This window comes from Typopeltis vanoorti, chromosome 6 (assembly GCF_054136105.1).
Source record: "Typopeltis vanoorti isolate ZY-2024b chromosome 6, IOZ_Tvanoo_1.0, whole genome shotgun sequence".
Taxonomy (NCBI): domain Eukaryota; kingdom Metazoa; phylum Arthropoda; class Arachnida; order Uropygi; family Thelyphonidae; genus Typopeltis; species Typopeltis vanoorti.
In genome coordinates, this window is record NC_143554.1 from 57617048 (window position 1) to 57635841 (window position 18794).

General features: G+C 33.4%; 1 protein-coding gene across 3 annotated transcripts in view; it reads left to right on the forward strand.

Annotated features, from left to right (window-relative positions):
- Gcn5 (Gcn5 acetyltransferase) overlaps positions 1-18794 on the forward strand; it is a 470342-nt gene that overhangs the window by 411561 nt on the left and 39987 nt on the right. For all 3 annotated transcript variants that reach the window (XM_090394171.1, XM_090394172.1, XM_090394173.1), the window contains exons 18-19: positions 613-643; positions 11554-11620. In XM_090394171.1, coding sequence (XP_090250297.1) covers positions 613-643; positions 11554-11620 — 98 coding nt within the window. The remainder of the gene's footprint in view (positions 1-612; positions 644-11553; positions 11621-18794) is intronic.

Sequence of the window (18794 nt, forward strand, 5' to 3'; positions counted from 1 at the left end):
TCTCCGAGTTTCGTATCCGGCTGTACAATAATGAGGGATTTATTATCCCCTTAACTTAATTTATGCCACTGGAAAAAACAGCCACTTGGCTCTTTATCATAGTAATAATAATATATGGGTACACCAGTCTGGCAATTCATTAGTAGGGGTATATATAAGTTCGGTTCACTTAAACCTTGGTGTTCCAAGTCTACCTACTCACTGATGAGACCTCAATAAAGGTCGAAACCTGTCTGGGTAGTGACCTCTCCTCATAATATAAAACAATAATACATCTCCTAGGAGCTGCATTTTACATTATGAGAAAATATTAAGGATAGTGATGGAGCTTGCTCCACCTTCGACACGAGTTGCCCTAGTATTGTACTACCCAGGTGATGACTTACGCTTGGACTCGCCGATAGTTCTTCAGCATGAAATTCTTAGATTTCGATCTCTGAGTTTCGTATCCGGCTGTACAATAATGAGGGATTTATTATCCCCTTAACTTAATTTATGCCGCCGGAAAAAAACAGCCTCTTGGCTCTTTATTATAGTTTTTATTATACTTTGGAATACCAGATGTTTAAAAATATTTACATAGTCTTAATTCTAAGAAAATTTCCTTTCCAGCGGAAGCAGGATGGAAATGTGATAAGAAAATGTAAGTTCTTTGTTACTGAATATTTATTTTAATTGAAAAATAAAATAAATTGTCAACTTATTTGTCACTGTGATTATGGCTATTATTTAGCAGATAAAATACTGACATGTTAAGATCTTCTGCATTTCTGCTTATTACAGTCATAATGAGTAATGCCCTTAGCATGTTCATTTGCATTGGATGGGTTATTAATTTGGAATTTAAATTAAACTTGTGAGCAAATTATATCTAAGGTAAGCAGACCAAGTTTGTGTGTGAATTATCTTCCCGACTAGGCTACTTGTATTTAGAAGCTAATAAATTAATTATTTATTAATTGGCATTTGGGTGAAGTGGAATCCACAGTTCTGCAATGTTGCAGCCACTTCCACAAAACAGTATTTTATGGAAATTGACTGCAGGAATGTTGAAAACAATAGAAATTAAGAAGTTGTAAAAATTAGAATAAAGTCATTGTTACTAAGGTCATCATCATCATCAAATTCCTGACATGTACCCTCAAGGGGGGGGGGGGTACAGGTGTTACTAAGATAAACTAAAAAAAAAAAGATGATGATGATGATGACAAAACAAATGTAGTAAAAGAGTCATCTCTGGAGTAGAGTAGGTAAAACAAGATACATAGTATAATGTTTCATCTTGGTAAACAAAAAGCATAAGAAGAACATTAAGAAATGGGAAGAAATTATCATGATCATCAAATTCCTGCCATGTGCCCTCAAGGGGTGTACAGGATATGATAGTACTACATGAAAAATTTGCATCATTACTAACTTCCTATCTACAATTTTCCTCCAAAATCAGTCTGTTACTTGTCAAGACTCCAACATTATCAGATCTTATATTTCTATTGTCGAAGGCGCTTTGTACAGTATCAATCCACCTATATCTTGGTCTTTATCTGGGTCGTTTTCCTGCCAACCTGGCAGAGAACACTTATTTGGATAATCTTTCCTTGCCCATTCTGTTTAAGTGACCATACCACCTGAGATTAGCTCTGCTAATGCATTCCTGAATGCTGACAATCTCAAGTTCTTTCCTAATATCTTTCCTAATGGTATTGCCATTGATCATATCTGTTCACGCCTATAATCTTTCTCAGGACTTTCGTATCTGCAGTCTCTAGTGTTTGGTCAAGTGTTTTACTTCTGACCCAGCTTTCAGATCCATAAGTTAAAACTGGTTTGAACACTGTCTTGGATACAGCTAATTTAGTGTTCTGACTAATTTCTCTCTTATTCCATATGAATATATTCAATTGACTTCCTACCATACCAGCTTTGTTGATTCTGTTGTCCATTTCCAAATTTAATTTACCATCTTCACTAAAAATCGTGCCTAAGTAGCTGAAATGTTTTACTTGTTCCACAAGTTCTCCTTTCACAACACAGTCGACATTTTCAACAATTCGGCCTATTTTCATTGTCTTTGTCTTTTTATTGCTGACCTTCATACCATATCTATTACAACTGTTATTCAATTTAGTCAGGGAATCTTGAAGACTTGTAGCTGATTTATTTAGAAGTATAACATCTTTCGCATAAAGCAAAGAGCTGACATTAACATCTCCAATTTTGATATCATGTTTAATACCACTTTCCTTCATAATGTACAGCCTTGTTTCACACTAGATTTAACATTAAACAATCTTCCTATACTTCCTTCAATTCTAACTGACTGCTGACTTACATAAATAGAGACTGATTATTGCTTGATATAATGCCCCATTGACACCATATAACTCTAGCATATTGAATAGCTTCTCTCTTGGCATATGCCTTTTCCAGATCGACAAAACTTTAATACAGAACTTCGTTATATTCCCATGATTTTTCAACTATCTGTCATACCGTGAAGATCTGATCCTGTCAGCCTTTATTTGACCTGAATCCAGCTTGTTCTTCACCAAGCTTTTCTTCCACAATTCTTCTCAACCGTTTCTCAAGTATACTTGCATAAACCTTACCAGTAACACTCAGAATTACAGAAATACCTCTGTAATTCACAGATTCTCACATTCAGTTTTATTTTCCTTTTTATATATGGGTACTATGAGAGCACTACTCCAATCATTGGGAATTCGTCCCTCTGACCAGGCCATCTGATCTATGCAGTGCAGCCACTGTAAGACTTTTATACCACCACACTTCAGCATTTCTGGTCAAATATCATCTACTCCTGCTGGCTTTACACATTTCAAGCTTTTGATTGCTTTTTCTACTTCAAGTATGGATATGCATTCCTGCCTGTATGCCTGTTGAGTGTTTTTTACCACTGTGCTATCACTGCTTGTTTCATTTAGCAATTTTTCGAAGTAATTACTCCATACTTCAAGGATATCTTTTTGTCCCGTTTTCATGTCACTTTTATCTTCTCTAATTCCTTTTACAGCACTCTCCTTCATTTCTAAGCTTCTTCAACAACCTCCAGAATATCTTACCATCTTCTTGATATTTATTTTTTATGTTCTTGCCAAAGTCCTCCCATGACTTTTGTTTAGCTAGTTTTACACAGTGTTTAGCTTTCTTGCATTTGTCTCTATATTCTCTAAGAGCATAAGCTGACTTATTTGCCAGGAACTTTCGATATGCTTTCTTCTTTTCCTTCACTGCCTCTTTAACTTCCTGTGTTCACCATGGAGTTCTGAATTTTCTATCCTTGCAGACAAGCTCACCACATGCCTCTCTGGCTGAATCAATCAGGGTTTTCTTCAAGGCTTGCCACTGAATCTCCAAGGTTTGGTTCCTGTTCTCAAACGCTTTCATTTTTTCTTCAATAATGTTTGTGTATTTTAGTCTACAGTTTACATTTGAGAGCTGTTCAACTTTTATTCACTTTAAAACTTTCTTACACGTTATTCTTTTTAATATGTAATTCAAATTTATCCTGGTCAAGACTAAATAGTGATCACTTTCAATTTGAAATCCTCTGTACACTCTGGTGTCCTGTACCAGGGAGAAAACATCTCTATCAACAATAACATAGTCAATGAGACTTTTCTTATTTCTTGCCTCTTCTCTCCATGTGAATTTGTGCACACTTTTATGTTGGAACATGGTGTTAGTAATAACCAGTCCATGTCCTGAGCAGAAATCCAACAGATATTTGTCATTATTATTAGCTTTGCTCTTTTCTCCAAATTTTCCCAAAATATTTTTATATGTCTGACATTCATTTCCTACTCTGCTATTTAGATCCCCAACAAGGACTAACTTTTCCTTTTTCATTGTGTCAGTTGCTTTCTCTAAAAGCCTGAAAAAATTCCTCCACTTCTACCCCTTAGTAGAACCTTCTATGGGACCATAGGCACAAATAAGTATCATTGTCCAGTTCCCCATTGTCATGTTTTCCCACATCACTCTACTTGATACTGCTTGCCATTCAAGAAGATTAGCCTCGTATTTTGTGTTGAATACTATGGCTACTCCTTCTTTTCCTTGATTGTCATTTCCTGAATATAACATTTTGTATTTATTGCTCAGAAAGATCTCACCAGTTTTTGTCTTTTTTGTTTCAGTCACCCCTATTATGTCGATCTGGTACTTATCTAATTACTCAGCTCACTACATTTCTTTGCTATTCAGGCTTCTTATGTTGATAGTACCGATCTTTAACTCTGGTGATGTTGAGTTGGGGTGTGTTTTCAGATTTGTTCCAGTAGCTGACTTTTCATTGTTCGCCCTGGTTCCTTGGCGAAAACAACAGGGGCCTTGTTTAACCGGGCGATGCCCCCAGCCCATCATGAAATTTTGTAATGTTGTATCATCATTTTGTATTTTGGTTTAAGCCAATAAGAATACAATTTGGTCGGCTACCCAAATTGCCAGACCATTCTCGTTCGTTCAGTATCCCAGTAGATACCCAACAGAGTCCACCACAAGAAGGTGAGGATTGGACATTAGGTCAGAAGCCCTGGTCGGTTCTCTGCATTCCTTTAAAGGCTATGTGGAGGTCTCCTCTCAGTTATACAGCTTTGACCCTTAGAGGATAATAAAGTTGATAAATGTTATTCAATTGAAAATTACTATGGTCTGCCGGAATAGTATATTAAAATGAATAACAAGACAGAATGAGAAAGCCTAATGAAGATTTCTTCCGAATTTAATATAAAGATTCAGAGCACTGCCTTTCCACATAATAACATACTTTGGCATAATATTTTGTTTATAATTGATTACCACATAACTAGGTGTTCATGCTTTCACATCTCTCATATATAGATTGTACTAGAGTAATGTCACCCAAAGATAAAACACTGTGTGTGTCTTCTGTTGTTTGGCCAGAAAAATATCACAGGAATACCGAATACCTTTTGCTAGTTATAATGATATCATCCCCTTCCCCGTAACTTTATTCAATACTGATGAAAGAATTAACACCATCAGGTATTGTTTCTTTAAGTTTAAAGTTTAATTTGTCATCTTCCTTAAGCATTTGGATCTTACTGCTGAAGTTAATTTCTCAGTGGGATGACTACTCGAAATGCAGTTGATGTTTTATATTTCCCTGCATATTCCCATATTTTCATAGTTTTAGCCTTTTTTATGGCTGATATTCATGCCATATTTGTCTCAGCAGTTGTTTAATTGGCTAAAGACCCTTGTAATAAGTAGCAGGTTTATTTAAGAAGATAATGTCATCTTTATAAAGTAAAAAAAAAAAACTGGGCTTAATATTCCTCACTTGAATAATCAGGTTTAATATCACTTGGCTTGAGTTAGTGTATAACCTTGCATTACAGCTGAGCTGAACATCAGCTGTACAGAATATCCTTTCCATTAAATCAGTTTAAAAAGTATGCCATTAAATATACAGTTCAGTTACACGTAGGGGATATTTTTGAATATTCTGTATTGTCTTTTCTTGGTTATAAAATAATGCTTCAACTTCTGATTTAGCTGGAAAAAAGTCCTTAAGAGAATGATGATTCATATGCATCATTAGTAAATCCATCAGGGTAGAGAGAGAGAGAGAGAGAGAGAGGGAGGGAGAGAGAGAGAGATTCATTGATATCAATTTCCCTTTTATTAGATTTATTTGACTAAAAGCTCATTAACATGAGGAAGGATTGGTATAAAGGCTACAATTTCAAGTACCTTTGAGAGAAATAGAATTTTGTTCCTATTACTCATTGTTTTCATTTTAGACAAATTATGTACTCTACAACCATATTATAAATAATAATTTTTAATTTCCCAACGTTTCAAAATTCATATTAAAGTCATCATCTGGAGTATACACACACATATATATACAGAGACAAGCTAAATTACATTTCACACGGTATGCTAAAGAGACAGTGATTTGATCAACGGTTCTTCTACTGGCCTGACCTCTAGCGAAAATAAAATAAAATTAAAATAAATAAGCTATATTATATTTAAGACAACCTCAGAGAAACATTCTTTCATTATTACAGTAAAAATTATTACATTATTACAGTAAAAATGATGTCCTAAATTAACATGACAGTTGTTATATTAGATTTAAGATCCTGGATTATCTATGGTCTTATTTATAATTAACTCTTAGGGAGAAAGGTTAAGTGGGTAGAACATGTGCCTTCCATATTCTTGGGATTTTTAGACCCTCATTATTGTTAAGCTTAGGGTTCCATGTTCATACCATGCTTTGGTGTGATGTAAACAACAGGTGCCTTTCCAGTCAATTCTATGTAAAGTGTTCAGGGCATGATCAGAAAGGCCACCTTGACCATAGTTATTATATTTAATGTGTCATTTATGTTCCTTTCTTCTGATAGGAATTGTGCATCCTGTTTCCCTTAAATAGAGCAAATTACAGGTGCAATGAATACAGTATACTCCAGGGTGGGCCAGCGGAGGGAGTGGATCCTCGGATAAGTTGAATAAGTTCTTTAATTTTGCAGGAGGTTTAAAGGTGGCTTTAAGGTTGTGTTTCTGTAGTATTCTATTTATGTATCTGATATCCCTTTAATGTATGGAATGGTTTTTATTGTAGTTTAGTTTATTTTTGTTTTTAAGTGAGGTCTTGTACAGAATTTTGTTGATTGTATTTTGGCTGTAACCATTTTTTAGGAAGGTATTGCTGATAACTTTTAATTCATCTTTAAGTGCTTATTCATTGAGCAAATCTTCAAAGCCTTGTTTTTTAGTGTATTAATGACACCTAGTTTTTGTGTTGGGTGGTGGTAGGAGTTTATGTGTATATATTGTCCAGTATGTGTCGGTTTCCTGTAAACAGCGAAGGAAAGACTCTCAGAAGAAGATGTGTGACGTGTATCTAGAAACAGAAGTGTATTCTGCTTTTCAATCTTAATTGTGAATTGTATGTATTTGTGGTGTGTGTGTTTAGGTATCTGAGGAAAGTGTCTAATGTCTGGTGGTCATGGGACCAGATAGTGAAAACATCATCAATGTATCCAAGCCAGTTTGGGTTTTGAAGGAGAGGAACCTAGAGCACATTGCTCAAAATATTCCATGTAAAAGTTAGCAACGGGGGGGGGGGACTAGTGAGCTCATGGCTGTGTGTTATTTTTGTAGTAGAAAGTGTTTTGTCACACAAAATAGTCAGAACATGGTACACACGCAAAGAGCGCTATGATATTGGGACAGAATTTTTCCTGTAATAAAAGGTTTGTGTCATTGATTGGGACATTTGTGAAGAGGGCAGAGATGTCAGAACTGACTAATAAATCATCTTTTTCCAGTGTGATGTCTTTGATTTTGTTTACAAAGTGTTGTGTTTTTAATATAGGAGGGGGAATGACCCAACTCCTTGAGTGTTGATGCTAGTTTCTTGGCTAGGTGATAATTGGGGCTTACCTATACCCTCAATTATCAGCTGGAGTGGTGCATTTTGTTTGTGAATCTTTGGAAGACCATAAATTCTCAGGTAATGAGTGTAGTGCGGAAGTCATTTTTTAACTGTATCTTCAGGCCACGTGGTGACTGATTCAAGTAGCTTCTCCATTTTCTTTTTTATTCGATTGGTTGGGTCATAGTTAACTAGTTGATAGGTGCTGTTATACGAGACTATTAGATTCATTTTTTCTAAATATGTAATTCGATTTAGAATAACTGTGGCACTGCATTTATTAGCTCTAGTGATTATGATGTCCGTATTTAATTTTAGTGATTTCATTGCTGTCAATTCAGATTTTGTTGGGTTTGTAGTTATTGTTTTCGTAATTTAAATTTAAAATGTTATTGGTTTCCAAACGTATTTTATCTGCCATGGTGGTTGGGCTTCTTTCAATATTTTAAATAAAATCAAGTTTGTTAATCGTTCTGGGTGCCACAGCAAAGTTTAAACTTTTACTGAGTAGCAAGAGTTCATCATTGTTCAGGGCTTGGCTAGATAGGTTGACTACGTGACTGTTCACTGAAGGCAGTTGGTGGCTCCTGTTGTCCCTTGCTTCTGGTTGGTCATTGTTATCACTGGCTTGTGGTTGGCTGTTTTCGTTCACTGCAAACAAATTCAAATATGTCCATTGGTTTTCCAAATATTGTCTATCTTTAAGTCAAAGAAATTTGGATATGAGTCTTGGTTTCAAGGATATGGTTAGTTGAATTGTCTGTAATCCTCTCAAAAATATTCCAGATATCTGGGTTCAAACAACTTGAAAGTTCAGATTTTAAATTCCAGACCTGGTTTTGAGCAAAAGCTAGGTTTTTTCAAGTAGCCTAGATCCGTTCTCTGAGCAATGCTTTCTCCATGTGGTGGTATATTCATAGTGCTTTCCTCAAGGTGAATTTTCTTTTCAGTTTGATGCAGTTTGGAATGATATTTGCTGTCTCTAATAAAGAGAAATTGAGGTTATTAATACACTAAAAAATTTGCTCCAATGAACAAACACTTAAAGAGGAATTAAAAGTTATCAACAGTATCTTCCTAAAAAAATGATTACAGCCAAAATACTATCAACAAAATTCTGTACAAGACCTCACTTAAAAACAAAAATAAACTAGACTACAATAAAACTGTAACCATTCCTTATATTAAAGGGATATCAGATAAAATAAACAAAGTACTACAGAAATACAACCTTAAAGCCACCTTTAAACCTCCTGCAAAATTAAAAAACTTATTCAACTCATCCAAGGATCCACTCCCTCCGCTGGCCCACCCTGGAGTATACCGTATTCATTGCATCTGTAATTTGCTCTATATAGGGGGAAACAGGATGCACAATTCCTATCTCAGAAGAAAGGAACATAAACAACACATTAAATATAATAACTATGGTCAAGCTGGCCTTTCTGATCATGCCCTGAACACTTTACATAGAATTGACTGGAAAAGCACCTGTTGTTTACATCACACCAAAACATGGTATGAACATAAATTTAAGGACACCTGTGAGATTCTTATCAATCACCCTAATCTTAGCAATAATGAGGGTCTAAAAATCCCAAGAATATGGAAGGCACATATTCTACCCACTTAACCTCTCTCACTAAGAATTAATTATAAATAGGACCATAGATAATCCAGGATCTTAAATCTAATATAACAACTGTCATGTTAAATTAGGACATCATTTTTATTGTAATAAAATTCTGTACAAGAATTTTAATACAGTAAAAGTACTGTATTAAAATTTTGTATTAAAAATGTAAAACTATCTATATAAATAATGTTTCTCTGATATTGTCTTAAATAGAATATAGCTTTGATGTAGTTATTTCATTTTATTTCATTTATTTATTTTAAATTTATTTTATTTTCACTAGAGGTCAGGCCAGTAGAATAACCGTTGATAAAATCATTGTCTCTGTATATATATATATATATATGTGTGTATACTCTAGATCAGTGATTTTCAACCTTTTTGATAACTCGGCTAGACTAATTATTAAAATTCTGCGGCAGACTAAAAATATATTCTTTTAATTTTTTTGATGATCTGGCAAAAAATAAGCATAATTTTGATTGATTTACACACACAAGAAGATGGAAGACCAGACACTAATAAATAAATGCTCAAATTATGACATTATTTCTTTCAATTAATTTGTTTTCATAAATCTTGCGGCACACTGGTTGAAAATCTCTGCTCTAATTAATGACCTTAATATGAAGGTCGAAACATCGGGAAATTAAAAATTATTATTTATAACATGGTTGTAGAGTCCATAATTTGTCTGAAATGAATGCTGATCACTGTGTAACACTAAAGATAAGGATTACTCATTGTTCTTTCAAACAATTCCATTAATTTTTATTGAAACTTTTTCTTCATTATCATCAAAATAGTTGCTGAAATGTTTAACCAAAATTTTACTTTCTTCCTTCCAGATCTTCAAACCAGGTAAATGTAAGAAATATAACAGCTTTAGCAATTTGTATTTTCACCAATCTTTTTGTTAAATACATTTTCCTTTTATCTAATAATTTATCTTGTCCAACATTTGAATAGTTCTCTGAAGGCATTAGTTAATACCATTGATGACATCTAGACTATTTATGTTACCTAAAAATTTCCTCCCAAATTTGTAGCTTCTTCCATTTCTTTCAGGAAATTCAGGTTGCTCTCTACATGCTATTTTGTTTGACTAAGTAGCAGGTTTTCTTTTGAAAAATTAATGACAGTTTGCTTGAATTAAGTTAAACTAAGAGAAATTGGATTCTTATTACAAAAAAGTTGTCTTTGTCTTGATTTTCTGTAAACTAGCCTTTTGATTTGCAACATCATCCCGTTTTCCATTACCTTTTTCCTCCAAGTGCATTACTGCAGAATAGTTGCTAACAAGTGCAGGGTTTTCTAAATTGCTACAAGTTTTTTGATTATCTTTCAAACTCCTTGAAACCCTTGTGGTAATCTAGAGTTACTGACAACAGCCTCGTAATGTTTTTTGCATTCATTACAAAATAAATGCTTGTATTCCTTGAGCCCATTGTCTTGGAAAGTGCATATCTTACTTGATGATGCAGCAGTGTTTTTAGCACATCCTGATTCCTTTCCTTTGCCTCACAAAACTAAAAAGTAGCTTGTGTTTCAGTAATTACAAACCAAGCAGAGTAGTTAACCCTTGGTATGAAGATAGATTCACTCTTCACAATATAATATGAAGGGTGAGCCTTTCAGATTATCTAAGTATTGATTAGGTTTCAGAGAAAACTCATGATAAGAATTTATCAAGTTTCTGCAAGATCACACTCTTGAGTAGTGTGATCTTGTAGCGACAAGATCTTGCAGCAAGGAGCATTAGATTTGATCATAGCATTAGAAGAGTTGATAAACAATATATTTTCACTACTTATAAATATTGTTAGAAAGTAGAATGACTGGGAATGGATATAAGTAATGTAATTCATAGCATTAGTTTCATAGTATCAAAGGAAATTCACTACAGCAAACCTTCACTATGAAGACTATTTTTCTTGTTCCTATAAGTTTGCATAGTGAAAAATGACAAAAACAAAAATTTCTATCCACTCAGATCTGTAACAATGTGTTCTGTTTTTAGTACTCAGTCATGAATCATTTTGAAAGGTCAGTACTACCTAGCAGACCTGCACTGTATTATTATTTATTTTTTATGGGCTAATTTTTTAAATAGTTTTTATTTATTTATTTTTCCTTTTTTGCATAATCTGGAAACCCTGCTTTAGAGCCCAAACATTTCCTCATTTGGTCTCTAAAGCAGGTTTCTAGACATGGAAACAAGCCACTTCAGGCTTCCAATAAGTGGGTCAGTGATCTCACACAGAGCAAATAAACTCAGTTCCCATATAAGTTAATACAAGCTCAATACAATGAACTTCCCATATTTAATCAGTTTATAAGATTACAAACTGTTTGCTCACTTGTCTGTATGTTAAAGTCAGAATATATGTTCAAGTATTGTTAATTATTCCTTAATAAAGTTCTATGGATATGATTGGGAATACTGTTTGAAACTATTTTCTTATTCTTTCCTTTGTAGTAAACAAGAGCCAGTTGATCAGGAACAATTATACCAATCCCTAAAAAACGTTTTATCCCAAGTTAAGGTAAGTTAATTGCTTTAAAAAAAAATAGATTATTAAGTTACAATATCCTGACCAACAAATTTTCTGAGAGAAAATTGGTGCCAAAATACTTAATTTTTAATTTGTTTCTGCTACATATCATGCCACCTATTTACCACTCCACTAATAAGAATCTGAATTCCATCTTAAGCCATTCTAAAAACACAAAAATAAATGAATGGCAATGGTCATATATGTATGAAAATTCCCCATTCATATGGGAATGGACATACAAGTATTTTCATTTAAATTCTAAATTAGGAAAAAATACAAGACACTGAAGTAAACTCAGGAAAACTATTCTTTGCTTTGGGCATATACTCAAATGTATTCAGGCAAATATATTCAGACCTATTTCTTCTTTGAATCAAAGAAGAAACAGTTATAAAAATTTGCAGAACATTTCAGAAATTAATAATAGCACTTATATGATTAAATGAGCTTAGTGAGTTTGAAATGTTTCCTTGTTAAAATGTTCTCTCAGTAATTTTTTATTTGCTTGCTAGCTATAACAAACTGTGAAATTTTTAAATTGAACATCATCAGTTGACATAAAATGATGGATACTCAAAGGTGAGCACAGAAATTAAGAAATCATCTTGTAGACTAAGAAATTGATTGACAGAAATGCTGAACTCTTGAGGTGGGTAGTTACACTGTTGCTGAAAACTCCAGATGTCTGCAGAATTGTGTGTAATAAGCAAGTGAATTCACTATGATAAAAATTACAAACTGGAAAACAACTTAACATAAATAGTTTCTATCTTGGCTCATGACAGTTGTCAGCGTAACTGAATAAATGTTTAAGTGTAACTGTGTAAATGGTTTAAAAAACCAAAATAACAATTATAAATGAAACATTGCAAGTCACAAATATATGAGGTGTCATATATTTGAGGAGAGCTTGATCTGTGTACCATTAAAGTCCAAAGTGGAAAAAAACGTAGTTTATAAAATAATATTTAAAGAATACAATGGGGAAAATTTGAGACATTCATTCTTATGTAAATAGGTCATGAATTTTCACCACCTTCTTTTATACAATTTGGGTTTGAGGCTTTATTGACTAAGGATGGATTATTTAATGCTTCTGTATGATAGGTGACTTTCATTTGTTTTATTGAATGTTTTCTTAGATTAATTAGTGTGTTTTAAGTATTTTTTTTATTCTGGTTTTTAATGTGTTTATTGCATTAATGTATTTACTAATATATTTGTAGATATATTGTTAATTTAAGGTAGGGTGTGAAAATAGCACCAAAATCCCCATTCAGAACAATGGAGCAGTATCAAAAGCAAAGATTAATGTTGATGTCACTGATGAGAACTTTTGCCCTGTTAAACAAAAACATGACATAACAAAATTGATCTTCACTAGCAATATCACTATCAAGTGGTATTACTAGTGAAGAGAAGAAAAGGTTTAGAAGTGCAGAAATAGAATCTGATCATTATCTCTTACCAGGAAAATTAAGAATACCCCCAAGATGGGTTTAAAATTAACCAAATCAGCACAAAGAAATTTCCACGAATCTTTTAGAATTCATTCAACTCTTGGAATGATAAAAGTGTTAATTAACTACTTGCAAAGAATAAATGGAAAACTAGAGCAAATAAAACAAAATGATGATATAATGATAGAATGGAATAATTTAAAAAATATATATTAATAAATATAGCAACAGAATACCTCAGAACAAAAAAAAAATATAAGAAAGAGAATAATAAACTGAAATGAAAACATTAAAGCAGCAATAATCAGAGACAAGAAAGAGACATATAAACAATAGATAAATACAAAATCACTAGAAGCAGAAATTAATTATAAATACAAAAGAGCATTAGCAAAAAAAGCATGCTGGCAAAGAGAATAGAGAAACATGGGTTAACTCCATAGCAAAATGGAAAGAGATCTTGCATTGAAGAGACCAAATACATACAAAATTCTGAGAAATATGAATAAGGCAGTAAAAGAAAAAGTGAAACTTGAAATAATCAAAGAGAAAACCTGGCTGGACTTCCAAAACTTATGGCAAGATAGTAACGAATCTAAAACTGATATAACACCACTAACCATACAGTGGAAGAAATAATATTACAAGAAATACAGCAAAGCAAATCAGGAAAATCCCCTCATCAAACAACTTTTAAAATTATTTAACAATATCTGGCAGCAAAAAAAAAAAACTCTCACAAAGTTGGAATAAGGCAATTAGCATCCCAATATATATATATATAAAAAGTATATCTGTGAAAACTACAAAGGAATAAGTCTTCTAAACTGGTTATAAGTTATATGCACAAATATTAACTTCAAAACTTAAATCACATGTAGAAGTAAACTTTCTGCAGAACAAAATGGCTTCCAAAAAGGACAATCATTCAATTGACCCTGCTTTTATATTAAAAATCTTAATAGAAAAACATTACAAATTCAACATAGAAATACACATAGCATTTGTAGATTACCAGAAGGCCTTTGACAGAATCATAAGGAACAAACTGTGGACCATATTCAAGCATCTAAACATTCCAAATCAGTTACTTGCTGTAATAACTAACATGTATCAGAACAACCAAATAACTAAGAATCGATGAAAAAGTTACTGAATGGAAATCAATAAACAGAGGGGTCTGTCAGTGATGTCCAATGTCACCACTCTTATTTAATATCTATATAATGAAATAGTAAAGAAATGGAAGAAAAATATAAAACCAGTATTTAAACTGGATTGTAAAACTATACTTAATGCCCTTTTGTTTGCAGATGACAAGATAATCATAGCAAGAATTGAACTCCAAAGATCAATATACTCCTTAAACGTAATTGCTAAAAAAATTTGGAATGTAAATAGCAAGAGACAAAACAAAAATCATGGCAAAAATACTCCAATACCACCAAGTTGAAGGATATAGAAGTCAGGAAACCAAGGAAAATATGGAATATGACCAGAATAGGCCACTAGGCTTGAATTCCTGAAAGGATGATGAGAAAAAGGTTTAGAAATGTCAAGAGAAACTCAGGATAAATAAGCAGAAACATAACAGATAACTAAGCAGAAACATAACAGATAACTAAGCACAGAAATTAGCAAGATGTCATTGAGTAATAATAATGAGCTTAAGGCAAGGTAGAATGTAAGAAAAAGGATATAATATAGTACAGTTATTTCCTTATTAAATTTCATCTTGACAATAGAATCACTACTACTTTGAATTTTCCAGGTGTGAAAATTAAGACTCACAAATGCAGCCGAGAAACAGAAAAAAATAAAAGAGATGGTAGTACTCATAGGAACAAATGATTTAAGTCATAATAAGTACATTATGAGAGAGGGTATAAAAGAATTGCTGGAAAAAGCAAGAAAAAAAAGTGAGAGAGCAAAAATTGCTAGTCTGTTCTTAAATTATAATCACACCAAGTGTAAAGGGAGGAGTTCATTAGCATATGATTCAACGCACAGGCTGTGCAGATTAAATAAGTGTGAGGTTTTGAATATGTAGATGCAGTTTGATTGTTCAAAGGAAAGCATACGATTCATGCTACAAGCTATGTAGATGAAATAAATGCAAGATTTGAATGCCTACACTTGAATGGATTTACTCTCTCTTTCAGGAGCTTGGTGAAATTATTTATTGGGATGGGACCCAATGCAGGCAACTTAGGCGAAACTAGATTATCATGAGGGGAATGGTGTGAAAATTTACTGTGCATAGGTTTGGTCTCCTCAGTTCTCCGAAGGGATGAAGAAGCTGTAGTGAAGAGTGCAAAGAAGAGTTATAAAGATAGTGTCAAGATTGTGTAATGTAACAATGTAGTAATGAGCACAGAGAGTATGCTGACTGCAGATATTGATAAGTAGGAGAAGGAGGGATGATATGATAGAGACCTATAATTCATTATAAAAATTATGTAAACAACTACCATGTTAGAGTAAAACTTCAGTTTAATATAAACCAAAATAATCACTCGACTTTCAACCTTCACGTTAAAGTCATCTGGATTAAGGTCATCATCATCATCATCTGGAGTGTACACATATATATACAAAGAAACAATCTGCGTGGTATGCTAAGTTACACTGATTTGGTCAACTGTTAAAACTACTGGCCTGACCTCTGGTGGAAAAGAAAAAAAATCTTTCTACATCATTGCTAGGTGGCCAATAAAAGCTGAAATATTTACTTAAGAGGTCCTAAAGTCAAGGTTTGCTAGAAAACTTGAAGAACTAAGTGGGCTGAATATGTGCCATCCAAATTCTTGGGATTTTTATGACACCATTAGTATTGGCATAGTAAGTTTGTTTTTTTTTCACTAGAGGTCAGGTCAGTAGTTTTAACAGTTGACCAAATCAGTGTAACTTAGCATACCATGTAGATTGTAATGGAGCTTGTTTCTTTGTGTGTATATATATGTGTGTGTGTGTGGTGTGTGTGTACTCCAGATGATGACCTTAATGTGATATTTTGGTTTATATTAAACTGAAGTTTTACTCTAACATGGTTGTTGTTGTTTCCATAATTTTTATAATGAATTCTGATCACCGTTTAACCATGAAGGAAAGGATAGAGACCTATAAACTTCTGTAAGGGTGTTATGGGATAATGGTTCATGAAATTTTTCATTGTGGAAGATGGGGAAATGACAAGAAATATCAGTGGAATTTGACTTTGTGATCAATTAAAAAAGGGATGAAAGCTAGATGTTTCTCTCAAAAAGCAATGAGTTATTGGAACAACTTTCTTGTTGAAGTGGGAAGCACATCTAGTGTGAGTTTAAGAGAAGGTATTCATTCATTGTGTAGAATGATGGAGACAAACTCCCATGTTAGAGAAATTACTTTGACTTCAAACTAAGATAAAATAACACTCATTCTTTGGGCCTTTATATCAAGGTCATCATGAGGAATACACACGCACACATACTGGAAAATTCTATCATATTATACCATTATGATGTTGTTTACAAGATCTGATAGTATTGGAGTCTTGACAGATAACAGACTAATTTGGAGGAAAATTGTCAATAGGAAGTTGGTAATGATGTAACTTTTTCATGTAGCACTCTCATAATATCTTGTACACCCTCTGAGGGTACATATCAGGAATTTGATGATGATGATGATATGATATACACTGGGGCACAAACCACATCACGATACAGCATAACTGCTCTTGTCAGCTGTTGATTCTGGTTAAGGAAAGAAAAGAAGATGAAAATTAAATAATAACAAAAGTAATAATTAAGCACTTAAATAAGTGGTACTACATCAGTTGCTGTTGGTTTGAGTTTTTAATTCTCTACAGGCTCATTATTTACCAGTACTTTATTGTTGTCCATCATCCACTGGTTATAAATCTATATTTCTCTTGGTTTCTTATGTTTGGAGGTTTTGGAGTTCTTCCATTATGTTGTTCTATTCTTAGATGCTATATGGGTTGCAGATGGGCCTTCCAGATTCTTGGAATTGTTAAGCCCTCATTCTTGTTGAGGCTGGAATGATGGATTATCATCTTACAGGCTTCTTTGAATTTTCTTTCATATCCTGTTTTGATACAATGTAAGGACTGAATGCGCTTCCAATCAGTTCTATGGCACATTTGAAGTGCATGATCAGAAGGTCTAACTTTCCATAATTAAGGAATTTAATGTGTCATTTGTGTTCTTTTTTTTTATTGCGATGTATGTCCTGTTTCCTATGTAGGATAAATTACAGGTGCACTGGATTTGGTATATCCCTGTGTAGACAAAGGGAAGAAAGGGAGCTTTACAGAAGCTGGGTAAGCTTTCTAATTTTTAAATATTGGTGGTTTAAATATTGTATTTTTGTAGCATTCTGTCCATTTTCTGAGTACTCTTGCAAAAGATTCTGTTTTGGTTATTATATAATGCCTATTTTTCGGAGTCTGCTTATCAGAGCAAATTGTTAGAGCTCTATTTTTGAGAGTGCTAATGATCCCTGGTTTTTGTGTTGGATCTCCAAGTGAGTCTTTAATCTGTTGGCCCGTGTGTGGGTTTACTGTAGCCAGTGAAGGAAATTTACCCTACATAAAGTAGGGTAAATTACATAGAGTAGGGTAAACTTGCACTCCAAATAAGAAAAGAAGAATGCAAACACCACATTAAATTCCTTAATTATGGAAAATCAGGCCTTTCTGACCTGCACTTCAAATGTGCTACAGAACTGTTTGGAAAGGTGCCCAGTCCTTGCATTGTACCAAAACATGGTATGAACGAAAATTCAAAGAATCCTGTGAGATGATGATCCATCATACTATTCTCAACAAGACTAATAGCTTAACAGTTCCAAAAACTCTGGAAAGCCCATCTGCAATCCATATGACATCTAGGAATAGAACAACTAAAGAACAGGATGGAAGAACTCCAAAACCTTCAGGCAAGAAACCAAGAGAAATATATATTTATAACCAGTGGATGATGGACAACAATAAACAGAACTGATAAATAATAAGACTGTAGAGAATTAAATCCACACCAGTGATATTTAAGTGTTTAATTGTTACTTTTATTTTTTGTTATTTAATTTTTCTCAGGCTGGGGTCAACTGTGACTAGAGCAGTTATGCTGCAGCTTACTAAAGTGTATTGCGATGTAGCTTTTACCCTAGTGTACACATATGTGAAACAAATTACATACACATGAAACACCCTGTGTACACATATACAGGATGTTTCAGAAGGAATAGTAAATATTTTGGTATCAGTTATTCTGAATAAAAAAAAAAAGTTCAATAAACATGTGTCCAATTGTCAATGGATGCAGAGACAGCTGTTTGAAACTTACATGTGCAGCTCTCTGTAAATTAGTTAGGTGACCCACACACAGCTCTCTGAATCAGATGTGACCAAGAAGCAGTTATAACCTGATGCAATTTTGTGTTAGAAGTGTTGTTAAGAATGCCCTAGCACACTCAGTTGTACAGAGAATATCGTATTTACTTGAATATAACTTGCACTTTTTTTTCCCAAAATTAAAGTTAAAAAATCGTGGTGCAAAATATATGCTGGAATTTATTCAGTAAGATAAAAGTTCAGTAAAATTCATCTGTTATGTTTACCTATCCCACACTCCAAAGACTACTCTGAAAATAAACAGAAATTAAACCTCTTCATTTTCCTATCCATTAAGCTTGAT